Source organism: Nelumbo nucifera, chromosome 3 (genome assembly GCF_055504915.1).
Source record: "Nelumbo nucifera cultivar China Antique chromosome 3, China Antique-T2T, whole genome shotgun sequence".
Lineage (NCBI taxonomy): Eukaryota > Viridiplantae > Streptophyta > Magnoliopsida > Proteales > Nelumbonaceae > Nelumbo > Nelumbo nucifera.
The window spans coordinates 42,285,335-42,298,375 of NC_142651.1; the positions used below are offsets into that span (position 1 = coordinate 42,285,335).

Below are 13,041 nucleotides of genomic sequence, written 5' to 3' on the forward strand. Positions count from 1 at the left end.
TTTGATTAGTTTGGTCAGTTTGACATTGTTTGTGAACAGCCCTATTTTGAATAAGGGTTTATTTTTAAACACTCCCAAACATGGCCTACGCTCGTTTTATTCATGGGATTGTGGGAATGAATAGAGGTCTGGAATCGGATCGAATGGAATCCACATTTAATCCAATTAATAACGGACCGAATTCGGATCCCAATGGAGTCGAATTCGAAATCCGTATTTGGACAATCGGATACCGTTGCAGCGCTAATCCGAATCCAAAGTTCCAAAGCGAAAGATTGGGAAGGGCCCACTCTGATCTGAACTAGAGGTCTAGGACTAGCCGAAAGAATAACAGATAATCCCTCCTAAAAATATCCGTTAGGTCCTCCATCCTCCCTGTCTCACTGTCTGAAATCTGAACTGCATTTCAGCTTCTAGCCTTCTGGTGAAGAAACCCTAACCATGCAAAATCACGAAAACAAGTAAGCCTTTATTGCTTTGGGCATGGCTTATACAGTAGCTCTGGTCCTTGTAGCAACGCCTACGCGTACACATAATTTAACCTACACGAAGGTACGTAGAGATATTACTTTGTCATCCTTGAATATCTCTTCTTCGTCTGCTACTTCTACTACTGCTGCTGCTGCTGCTTTAGAACCATCTAACACACAGAAATTTAGCTACAGTAGAGCTTCTCCATCTGTGAGATGGCCTCACCTGAAGCTCACGGAGAATGGAAAATCGAGTCAGACCCAATTGATCAACTGTCCTCCTCATTCAATCCAAATCTTCGAAGATGCCGATGGTGCGGATAAGACAGAAACTAATGATTACTTGAAAAAAGAGGAAGAAACCCAAATTGTAGAATCGTTTGATTCGAACGATGAATCTCTAGAAGTACTAGGCAGGCCTAGCAGGACTAGAGTGAAGAAAATGACCAAATTGGCATTGAAGAGGGCCAAAGATTGGAGAGAGAGAGTTCAGTTTCTAACTGATAGGATTCTTCAATTGCAACCGGATGAATTCGTGGCAGATGTTTTGGATGACCGGATTGTCCAGTTGACTCCCACGGATTTCTGTTTCGTCATGAAATGGGTCGGGCGGTCGAGTTGGCAGCGAGCGTTGGAGGTGTATGAATGGTTGAATCTTCGGCATTGGTATTCTCCAAATGCACGAATGCTTGCCACAATTTTGGCTGTGCTTGGCAAGGCCAATCAAGAAAGCTTGGCTGTAGAGCTTTTCAACCGGGCAGAGCCTGCGGTAGGGAACACTGTTCAAGTTTACAATGCAATGATGAGTGTATATGCTCGGAATGGTAAGTTTCCTAAGGTCCAAGAACTACTTGACTTAATGAGGAAACGAGGATGTGAGCCTGACCTTGTGAGCTTTAATACTCTAATCAATGCCAGGGCAAAATCGGGTTCTATGTTGGCTGGATCTGCAATTGAACTACTCAATGAGGTAAGGAGATCAGGTCTACGACCTGATATAATCACTTACAACACTCTCATAAGTGCTTGCTCCCGTGGGTCCAATTTGGAGGAGGCTATGAAGGTCTATGAAGATATGGAATCCCACAATTGCCAGGCAGATATTTGGACTTACAATGCCATGATATCAGTGTATGGTCGATGTGGGATGGCAAAAGATGCAGAGCGGCTTTTTAAAGAACTGGGGTCCAGAGGGTTTTCCCCAGATGCAGTTACATATAATTCTTTGGTATATGCATTTGCAAGAGAAGGGAGTGTTGAGAAGGTGAAAGAGATTTGTGAGGAGATGGTCAAAGCTGGGTTTGGAAGAGATGAAATGACATATAATACCGTCATACATATGTATGGAAAGCAGGGCCAGCATGATTTAGCATCGCAGATCTACAAAGACATGAAGTCATCAGGACGCAGCCCCGATGCAGTTACCTTTACCGTTCTGATTGATTCACTTGGGAAAGCCAATATGGTAACTGAGGCTGCAAAGGTGATGTCTGAGATGTTGGATGCAGGGGTAAAACCCACCTTGCGGACTTTTAGTGCTTTGATATGTGGCTATGCAAAGGCAGGGATGAGGGTTGAAGCTGAAGAGACATTTAACTGCATGCTGAGGTCTGGGATCAAACCAGACCATCTGGCATACTCTGTTATGTTGGATATCTTGTTGCGATTCAATGAGACAAAGACAGCAATGACATTATACAGGGAGATGATTTGTGATGGTCTGACACCTGATCAAGGTATTTACCAAGTCATGCTTCATGTTCTTGTGAAGGAGAATAAAGAAGAAGATGTAGAAAGAGTGATTAAGGATATGGAGCTATCTGGTATGAGCCCTGAAATTATTTCTTCTATTCTTGTCAGGGGGGAATGCTATTGCCATGCTGCTAATATGTTAAAATTGGCTGTTATTCAGGGGTCTGAGCCAGATCGTGATAACTTAATAGCTATTCTAAGTTCATATAAGTCATTAGGAAGGCACAAAGAAGCAGGTGCTTTGGTTGATTTTTTGCGGGAACATGCTCCAAGATCCGACCATTTGATAACAGAAGCACTAACCATCATACTTTGCAAGGATCACCAGTTTGAAGCTGCTATGGAAGAGTATGATAAACTAAGAACATTTGGCTTGTTTAATGGGAGTTCTGCCATGTATGACTCTCTGATAGAGTGCTGCAAAGAGACTGAGTCCTTTGCTAATGCCTCTCAATTATTTTCTGATATGAAATTCTTTGGTATAGAACCTTCTTGTAATATCTACCATAATATGGTTCTTGTATACTGCAAGCTGGATTTCCCTGAAACAGCTCATTATTTGGTAGATCTGGCAGAAGAGTCAGGAATCTTCTTTGCTGAGTTTGTTTTTGTTGATTTAATTGTGGCATATGGGAAGTTGAAGCTGTTGCAGAAGGCAGAGAGTTTGGTGGGGAAACTTAGACTGCAGGGATCTGTGGTTGACCGGAAAGTATGGAATGCTTTAATACATGCTTATGCTGCAAATGGTTGCTATGAGCAAGCAAGGGCTGTATTTGGTACAATGGTAAGAGATGGTCCTTCTCCTAATGTGGATTCCATTAATGGTCTTATGCAAGCTTTGATTGTTGATGGGAGATTAGATGAGCTCTATGTGGTCATTCAGGACTTGCAGGACATGGGTTTTAAAATTAGTAAAAGTTCTATCATTTTAATGCTAGATGCTTTTGTGAGAGCTAGAAACATATTTGAGGTGAAGAAAATTTATAATGGAATGAAGGCTGCTGGGTATTTTCCCACTATGCATCTGTACAGAAGTATGATAGAGTTGTTATCTCGAGGAAAAAGAGTCAGGGATGTTGAATCCATGGTCACAGAGATGGAGGAAGCGGGATTTAAGCCTGACCTTCTAGTTTACAACTCATTACTAAGATTGTACAGTGGAATTGGGGAATTTAGGAAGACAATTGAGGTGTATCAGCGTATTCAAAAGTCGTCAGGATTTAGGCCAGATGAAGATACTTACAACACTTTAATATTGATGTATTGTAGAGATCATAGACCTGAAGAAGGTCTATCTCTGTTGCAAGAAATGGAAAAGATAGGATTGGATCCTAAGTTGGACACCTACAAGAGCCTAATTTCAGCATGTGGTAAGCAGAAATTATGGGAACAGGCTGAGAGTCTTTTTGAAGGTTTGCGGTCAAGAGGATTGAAATTGGATCGCTCTGTGTATCATATAATGATGAAAATGTTTAGGAATTCTGGGAACCATATAAAAGCCAACAATGTTTTTGCTATGATGAAAGAGGCAGGGTTGGAACCTTCTATTGCCACAATGCACATGCTTATAGTTTCATATGGCAGTGCAGGAGAACCAAAGGAAGCTGAAAATGTGCTCAATAATTTAAAGGCCTCTGGCCTAAACCTTACTACACTACCATATAGTTCTGTTATTGATGCATATCTCAAGAATGGGGACTATAACTTGGGAATTGAAAAGCTCTTGGAGATGAAGAAAGATGGTCTGGAGCCAGACCACAGGATATGGACTTGCTTTACCAGGGCTGCAAGTTTGTGCCAGCAAACTAGTGAAGCCATTTTCCTGCTAAATTCACTCCGAGATTCTGGATTTGATCTTCCAATCAGGTATACATTACTTGTTGATTTTATGCCTATGTACAAGAGGAACCATGACAATCCAAAAATTATCACCTATTTCCCTTTTTCTCTTCTTTGAATTTATTTTTAATCAAGTACATACTTCTGCAGGATTCTGACTGAAAAGTCTGAGTCACTTGTTAATGAGGTTGATCATTTACTTGAGCAATTAGAACCTTTGGAGGATAATGCAGCCTTTAACTTTGTCAATGCGTTGGAGGACCTATTGTGGGCATTTGAATGCCGGGCCACTGCTTCATGGGTTTTCCAACTAGCAATTAGGAGACACATTTATTGCCATGATGTGTTCAGGTAGCCACTGAATTGAGTTCCTTATATTTCCACTTATATATATATATATATATATATATATTCATAAATTGTTATTGTGGGAGTTCCAAGGATTGGATAACTAACTATAACATTGGAATGGAACTTTTGGGGAAATGAACAGATCCTTTCCAATGAGTCATAACTTTTGTTAGTCAACTGAACCTGATTAGTGGTAGGAAAGTTCAGGCATGAGAATTGAGACACCATATGCATGGACATGCTAAGGAGACTTGATGCAGGCTGAACTGTAAGAAAATGGATTAAGAAACCCTGCATCTTTTGGGCTTGATCTCAGAATGGGCTAGCATCTGGGTCTTTACTAGTCCATGTGGATCCAGCCATGCCATTGAGTTTACCCATCTCTCCTGCCACCAAGAGAAGTCCATGGATTACCTAATAGGGTCATTCTATTTATATGGTATTTTCCTACCACTAGTGTAGATTCAGTTTCTCATTTTAATTGAATTCTATATCTTGAAGATATTTATATGGTCATATGTGATTTAGTTATTATTTTTTTTGTTTGTGTTTTTATTAGATCTTTATATTAAGATTTTATTTAGCTTGGAGTTCTGTACTTTATATCCACCATGAGTAGTTTTAATTGGCTTTCCTAATACTTTTTTTTTATATCACTAACCATGAATTAAATTAAAGGAGAAAAAAATGTACAATTACAACAATCTATAAACAGTCAATGAGAGATAAAACCTCTTATCTCTCCCCTATTTCTTCCCTCTTTTTCTTACAATTGCACCCAAAAGAGTTGATCTGTCCCCACCCCTTGTTTAGCTAGTGTACTGGCCATGTTATCAGCAGTCCTTTTAATCAATTGCAATCTCACTTCCATATTTTTTAGTCAATCATCTGATTTCTTTATCTTAGTCCTGCAATTCTACATCTTTGCCTTCCTGTTTTGTAACCATCGCATCACCAATTTAGAATCTCCTTATGTGATCATATTTTTTATGCTCAGACTCCTTGCCCTTAATAGTTCTTCCATCATCACCAAGACTTCAGCCCTTAAAGAGTCACCAACACCAATCAGGCCTGAGTGTAAAACAATTATATGGCCCTCTTCATCTCTAAAGTCTCCTACTCCTGACATCCTCGGGCTCCCTATGCTGCTACCATCAAAATTCAGCTTAATGAAGATTCTTTCCGGTGGCGACCAACAAGAGTGAATTTATATTTATGGATGTTCCTTTTACTTCCTTCCAAATTCTAATGATGTCATCCATTGACAATGGTGAGAAATTCTCCATTCAACCAATGAGCCACCCTAATATATTTTTCATTCTAATAGTTACATTTTACTTTTGGGAAATGGGAGGCAATAAGGGACTACTGCTTGGTGCCATGGTAAAATGTGGAACTGACAAGTGTGAAAATGAGGGTCTGAGTCTTGAGAGCAGCCATTTCAGCCAAAATGCTGGAGATTAGGTCTGTACTCAGTCTACCACTCCCAAGACTTCAGATAGCTGGAACCAACATTAGGTAATAGATAAGGAGAAGGGCATTAAAATAATTCCATGCCCTCTTTGCAAGGTGTTATAATTCGGCCTGCCTTTGAGTTCTATTAGTCTGATAACAGTCAAGAAGAAAGAGGAAGAAAGAGGGAAGAAAGAGAGAGAGAAAGGAGGAGAAAAAAAGAGAGAAGAAAAGTCTGGTTCGAATTAGGGAAAAGTCACTCTTCCATTCGGTTAGACATGTTTTTTATATTATTAATATAATGGAAAAGACACATGTGCCCTTATTTAAGTGAGGGACACTAGTTCTAATATAACATTACAGATCAACAACCTCAACATAAGTATAAAGACAAAAATACCCCTATACTAACACTCCCCCTCAAGCTGGTGAGTATATATTATATAATTCCAGCTTGTTACATATGTAGTCCACTCTTCCCCGACTCAACCCTTTTGCAAATAAGTCTGCCCACTGGTTTCCTGTATTAACGTATGCAGTGTCTATCACTCCATTCAACACCTTCTCTCTCACAAAGTGACAGTCAACCTCTATGTGCTTGGTTCTTTCATGAAACACCAGATTAGAAGAAATATGAACTGCAGCCTGATTGTCACAATTGAGCTTCATTGGAGTATTAATGTTGTATCCTATCTCCTGTAGAAGGTTCCTCAGCCACACTAATTCACAAGCAGTATGTGCCATAGCTCTATATTCTGCCTCTGCACTGCTTCTTGCCATGACTTCTGCTTCTTACTTTTCCATGTCACCAGGTTACCCCCCAGAAAAGTGCAATAACCTATGGTAGACCGCCTATCAGACATAGAACTAGCCCAGTCAACATCAGTATACCCTTCTATTTCAAGTGTTCCACCACTTTTGTATATCAAACCACGACCAGGGGCCCCTTTTAAATACCTTACAATTCTTAGAACCGCATTCCAATGAGGAACCAGAGGTTTCTGCATGAACTGACTTACCACACTAACCACAAATGAAATATCTGGCCGAGTAATGGTTAGGTAGTTTAGTTTACCTACAAGTCGTCGGTATCTGCCAGGGTCTTCAAACACTAAACCCATATCACTGCTCAACTTAGTATTTGTTTCCATAGGTGTTTCACCTGGTTAGCACCTAACAAACCTATTTCCTCTAGCAAATCAAGCACATATTTCCTCTGACACAAATTAATACCGTGCTTAGACCTTGCTACTTCTATCCCCAATAAATATTTCAATTTACCAAGGTCCTTTGTTTGAAAATGTTCCTATAGAAAAGTCTTCAACCTGTCAATGCCCATTTTATCATTCCCGGTAATAACAATATCATCTACATACACCACCAATAGTATTTTTCCTGTCGGAGAGTCATGACTGAAGACGGAATGATCAACTTGGCACTGTTTCATACCAAACTTCTTTACCACCTCACTGAACCTACCAAACCATGCTCGAGGAGACTGTTTAAGCCCATATATAGCCTTCTTGAGTCTGCATACCTTACCATCCTCCCCCTGAGCAACAAACCCTGGTGGTTGCTCCATGTAAACCTCCTCGAGCAAATCACCTTGCAAAAAGGCATTCTTGATATCAAGCTGATATAGGGGCCAATCATACATAGTTGCAAGAGAGATCACAACACGAACCGACCCTATCTTAGCAACTGGGGAGAAGGTCTCTGTGTAGTCAATACCATAGGTTTAGGAGTACCCTTTTGCAACCAATCGAGCTTTCAGGCGCTCAACACTACCATCAGGCAAATACTTAATAGTATAAACCCACTTACAACCGACAGCCTGCTTCCTAGGAGGAAGAGCGGTGAGGTCCCAACTCCCAAGTATGATTATGAAGTAGAGCTGAGAGCTCTTTTCCATTGCACGACACCACCCTGGAGAGCAAGGGCTTCCTAGACATCCTTAGGAACAACAACTGAGGATAACAAAGAGATAAACTGGCGATGGGAGGTGGAAAGGTGAGTGAGTGAAGCATGATTAGAAATATGGTGAAGGGAGCAAGTGCATTTACCTTTCCGAAAGGCAATGGGAAGATCAAGATCAGATACTGGGTTTGGGGCTGGTGTGGAGACAACTGCCGGATTTGTCGACGGTGTGTATACACTTGACGGATAGGTGGGCGTTCAACAGGTGGTGGCACTGGAGGCAAGGACTTGGTCACGGTTGGAACAAGGGGAATAGAATCGGCAACTGGAAGTGGAAGAGGGGGAGGTAATGAGGAGGGAGAAGCATCACTGGACCCCAAGAAAAATGGAGTAGACTCAAAGAAGGTAACATCAGCACACACAAAGGAACGTCGAGAACTAGGATGGTAACACTTATACCCTTTCTAGATCCGAGAATAGCCAAGGAAGATGCACTTAAGGGATCGTGCATCTAACTTGTCGTTCCCGGGGCCCAGATTATGGATGAAACAGACACACCCAAATACCCGGGGAGAAAGAGGAAACAGAGACAAGGTGGGAAACAAGGTAGTAAATGGGGAATGACCATCAAGGATAGACGTGGGCAATCCGATTAATCAAGAAGCAAGAAGTAAGCACCGCATCACTCCAAAAGGGTTTGGGAACATTCATGTGATGCATGAGGGATCGTGCTGTTTCCAAGAGATGACGATTCTTTCTCTCAGCCACCCCATTTTGTTGTGGGGTGTAGGTACATGAGGTCTGATGTATAATGCCATGTTGGTCCAAGTATTCTTGAAATGATGAAGATAAATATTCACGGCCATTATCAGAACGAAAAATTTTAATGTGAACACCAAATTGATTGCGAATCTCAGCATAGAATTTCTGGAAGATGGTAAACAATTCACTTCTTTCTTTCATTAAATAGAGCCACATCATCCTTGAAAAATCATCAACAAAAATGACAAAATATCTATATCCATTTTATGACATCACTTTATAAGGACCCCAAACATCCGAGTGAATTAAAGAAAAAAGACTCGACACACGGTTATCAACCCTAGAATTAAAGGGAACACGATGGTGTTTCCCAAACTGACACGACTCACAATCTAAAACAGAAAGTTGACTCAACGAAGGAACCAAAGATTTCAAAACTTTCAGCGAAGGATGACCAAATCGACAGTGCCACTGGAGAGGAGAGAGAGATGACTGGAGAGCTGTTGGTGTTCTTCTACCACCGTCAAGATAATACAATCCACCAGCTTCATGCCCTCCACCAATCTTCATCCCCGTCTTGAGATCCTAAAAAACACACATAGAAGGGTAAAAGGTAATGGAACAATTAAGTGACTTGGTTAGCTTACTAATAGATATAAGGTTAAACGGAAATTTAGGGACATACAAAACTGAGGATAGGGATACAGGGTACAAGTCAACATTACCAACACCACAAATGGAGGATGTGGAACCATTAGCAAGGGTAACAAATTGTGATGTTGAGCAATGAAAGAGAGAAGAAAACACACCTGGAGTTCCAGTCATGTGATCGGAGGCTCCAGAGTCAATAATCCAGGGATAGGGTGTGGATGCCAAACAAGCCATACCTGAGAGTGCAAAAGTAGCCGTGTTCTGCTGAGATGTGGATTGGACAAACCTCTCATACTCATCACGTGGAACACTCACCATCTCCTTCTCGGAACCATCTGTGGATGTAAGAGGCATCTAATCAGCTGAACGATTCTCCTGTCTGAAACTGGAACTGGTGTCACTAGTCATGGCATGATTGGTCCAGGTTGAGGGTGGACCATGCAAGTCATAGCAATAATTAATGGTATGTCCATCCATACCACAATGAGTACACCTCCTCGGACCTAAGCCACGTTCTCTACCACAGGCTCCCCCTGAATCTCTACCTCTAGTACGACCATCACCACAGTTATATGTAGGTCCACCCCCATCACTCCGACCATATACCGGACCACTGCTACCACCACGGCCAGACTGAGCTCCTCGAGCTCCACCTCTAACACCATGACCCCTTGACACTGCAAAGGCTGATCTATCCGAGACATTAGAGTTCTCAGTAGATCCAATAGAAGTCCTCCGAAGTCGGGCAAACACCTCTTCTAAAGAAGGGAGAGCTGACCCTCCTAGTATCTGAGCCCGTACTAGTTCATACTCAGATTTCAGCCCCACCAAAAATCGAGTCATGTCAAGCTGTTCTCTTTGTTGTTGCTGAATTTTGACATCAGAAGTGAGGGGGTGATAAACATTCAACTCATTACGGATGTTTCTTATACTAGCATAGTACTCCTCAAGACTCTGATTGCCCTGTTGCAGATTAAAGTATTCTTGATACATCTGATATATTCTAGTTGTATTGTCTTGACCAGAATACAACTTCTTAGCATGGTCCCACACATCTTTGGCAGTGTCAAGAAACATGAAATTTACACTAATCTTGGGTTCCATACTATTCCATAACCACGTGATAATCTGTGCATCCTCTTGTTCCCAATCTTCATACTCATGAGAATCAGTGGAGGGTTTCTCCTCCCTTATGTGTTTCACCTTCTTCTTTGCCTTCAGAAAAAATTCTACAGATTTAGCCCAAGGTACATAATTCTCTCCATTTAGTATAATGGAGGTCATTTGAACATTCAGGTAGTCAGTAGGTATCATCACATTAGATTTGCTATCATTGTTATCTCCCATTGCTGAATTCTGGTATCACTGAATTCGGCACATTGCACATTGTTTGATCATACTAATCACACTGGTTTCAACACTTGTTATTGCTGAAGATTGCACTCTTTACACCACAAACCCTACCCTACGACTACCTGAAATCTTACCACTATATGAGCACCACTCCTCCTTCGAATCACACAAAAAAACAGCATAAACCCTAGCACACTACAGTCTGAAATTTCATCATACGATCTGAAACATAATTCCTATTTGATTCATAACAGAAAATATGCACAGAAATCTCTTACCTCATCACTTGAAAGACAAATCACACGAGAAGAAAATCAGTCCACACAAGACACCCACTGCACCACACGAATCAGCCCTCTTCTCTTCATCGATTAGGGGAGGGCTTCTTAGAAACCACAGCAACCGACCACACAAGACACAACTGGAGGCATAGAAACCTCCAAGGGAAGAGGGCGACCACTCCTTTTCAGCCCTTTCCCTTATCTCCAATCGATGGCAGAGAAATCATGGGAAAACCCTAGATTGAGTGCGCAGAGAACAGAAATCTGGGCAGATCCGAGTTGCTTAGTTGAACTCTGATACCATGTTATAATTCGGCCTGCCTTTGAGTTCTGTTAGTCTGGTAACAGTCAAGAAGAAAGAGGAAGAAAGAGGGAAGAAAGAGAGAGAGAAAGGAGGAGAAAAAAAGAGAGAAGAAAAGTCTGGGTCGAATTAGGGAAAAGTCACTCTCCCATTTGGCCAGACATGTTTTTTATATTATTAATATAATGGAAAAGACACATGTGCCCTTATTTAAGTGAGGGACACTAGTTCTAATATAATATTACAGATCAGCAACCTCAACATAAGTATAAAGACAGAAATACCTCTACACTAACACAAGGCTTACCCTTAGTTGAATATCTTATTAGAAAATGTCTGGGTGTGTAAGATTGTTTGGCACTTAGTTGCTTTTCAAATAAAAGAAAAAGAAGGGAGCAAACAAGCTGCCATCCTTTCTATTTAAGTTTTGGTCCAATATGATAATAAAAAGGAAATTACATATGTACCCTTGCACCTAAGTACATTAGAAAGATAGTACATATGACAGGACTATTGTCTGCTGTCTTATGGTTCTTGTAGTGAATCCTGTTCTATCGGTTGAAAAGAAAAAGGTAGTATAACCATCTGCCCTAGATTGGTGCTGTTTCCAAACCCTTTGAAGGTGCTATCTAACAACTGACTATGTAAGTACAAAGTTATAACTGGACTCCTAGGTTTGTCAGCATTATGGAATATTGGTTAGCAAAAACAAGGAGCAACTGGAAATCATTTATACCGTGGATTGATTTCCCAAGGTGGGGAACACGTAAAAATCAGAGGGTGGCTAGTCTAGGCACATTTGCTATGTGTATACTGTATACCATTCTTTATAAATATAATCAATAGTTTTTGATTTTTAATGATCAAAGAAACGAAAACACTCTAAACTTGCTACATGCTGACTCCTTGTAGAACCCTACTTGCTGATTTCTGGAATTTTCTTTTCCTATATTCTTTTTTCTATGACTTAGCATTACTTTTATTAATAATATATGTGCTAGTTCTAATATATATTGCAGTGAGACTTGTCATTCTTCCTTTAAATTTCTAGACTATGCCCCTATGGCTTGTGAACTTCTGCAGATTACTTACATATATATATATATATATATATATATATATAATCTACTTATGTGTGAATGCAGCTTATGATCTTTGCTGCAGGGTATCTGAGAAAGACTGGGGAGCTGATTTTAGAAAGCTATCCCCTGGTGCTGCTCTTGTTGGCTTGACTTTATGGCTTGATCATATGCAAGTAAGCTGATTTTTCTCTCTTTGTGTCTCTTTTTCATAATAAGCATTCTCTTTCTATATCTCTTACAAATTTTAATTCTTTTGAGTTTTGAAATGCCCAATTGAAACCTGTTATTCTGTTAAGTAGTGAAAGCAGCACATGCTCTTAGAACTTGTTTTACTGTATTGAAACATTTTGTATGGTTTTCTTCTGCATCCTGAATTAATTATTCAATGTAGTTTTCTTCTGAATCTTCAATGGCATTTGCATCTTTTAACAAATTCTTTAAGTCTGGATTTCAACATCATTTGGCCATAAACAAAATTAAAGTAACTTTTGACTTTGCTTATATGTTGGCCAAGATTTTCTTTAAAAATCTGATACCCTATCCAGCTGTGTCCTTGTTGTATCTGGGTAACATAGTGGGGGATCTGCACAGAGTGAGAAAACTCAATGCAGGACTTTTTTTTTTTAAATGTTTCATGGAAAAGAAGAGGTAGAGAGGGTAGTGGAATATGAAGGACAGAATAGGGTACCAAAACTATGAATGAGCAGATGGTGTCCACTAGCTGGAACAGTAAGGATGTGTGTTTGTAGGAGAATAGTGTGGGTGAAAGTGATTGGTATTCCACTATGCACCTGGTGTTTTCAGATATTTGTAGTGATTGGGGGGGTTAT

The 13,041-nt window shown here is 40.4% G+C and overlaps 1 protein-coding gene across 2 annotated transcripts in view; it reads left to right on the forward strand.

The window, feature by feature from the left end:
- The first annotated feature begins 333 nt into the window (after positions 1 to 333).
- The window catches only part of EMB1270 (Pentatricopeptide repeat (PPR) superfamily protein), a 47,464-nt gene continuing 34,756 nt past the window's right edge, over positions 334 to 13,041 (forward strand). The window contains exons 1-3 of one of the 2 annotated variants that reach the window (XM_010268103.3): positions 334 to 4,088; positions 4,212 to 4,412; positions 12,275 to 12,384. In XM_010268103.3, coding sequence (XP_010266405.1) covers positions 484 to 4,088; positions 4,212 to 4,412; positions 12,275 to 12,281 — 3,813 coding nt within the window. In that variant the 5' untranslated portion in view covers positions 334 to 483 and the 3' untranslated portion in view covers positions 12,282 to 12,384. The remainder of the gene's footprint in view (positions 4,089 to 4,211; positions 4,413 to 12,274; positions 12,385 to 13,041) is intronic. The other variant, XM_010268102.3, reaches the window with a different exon arrangement.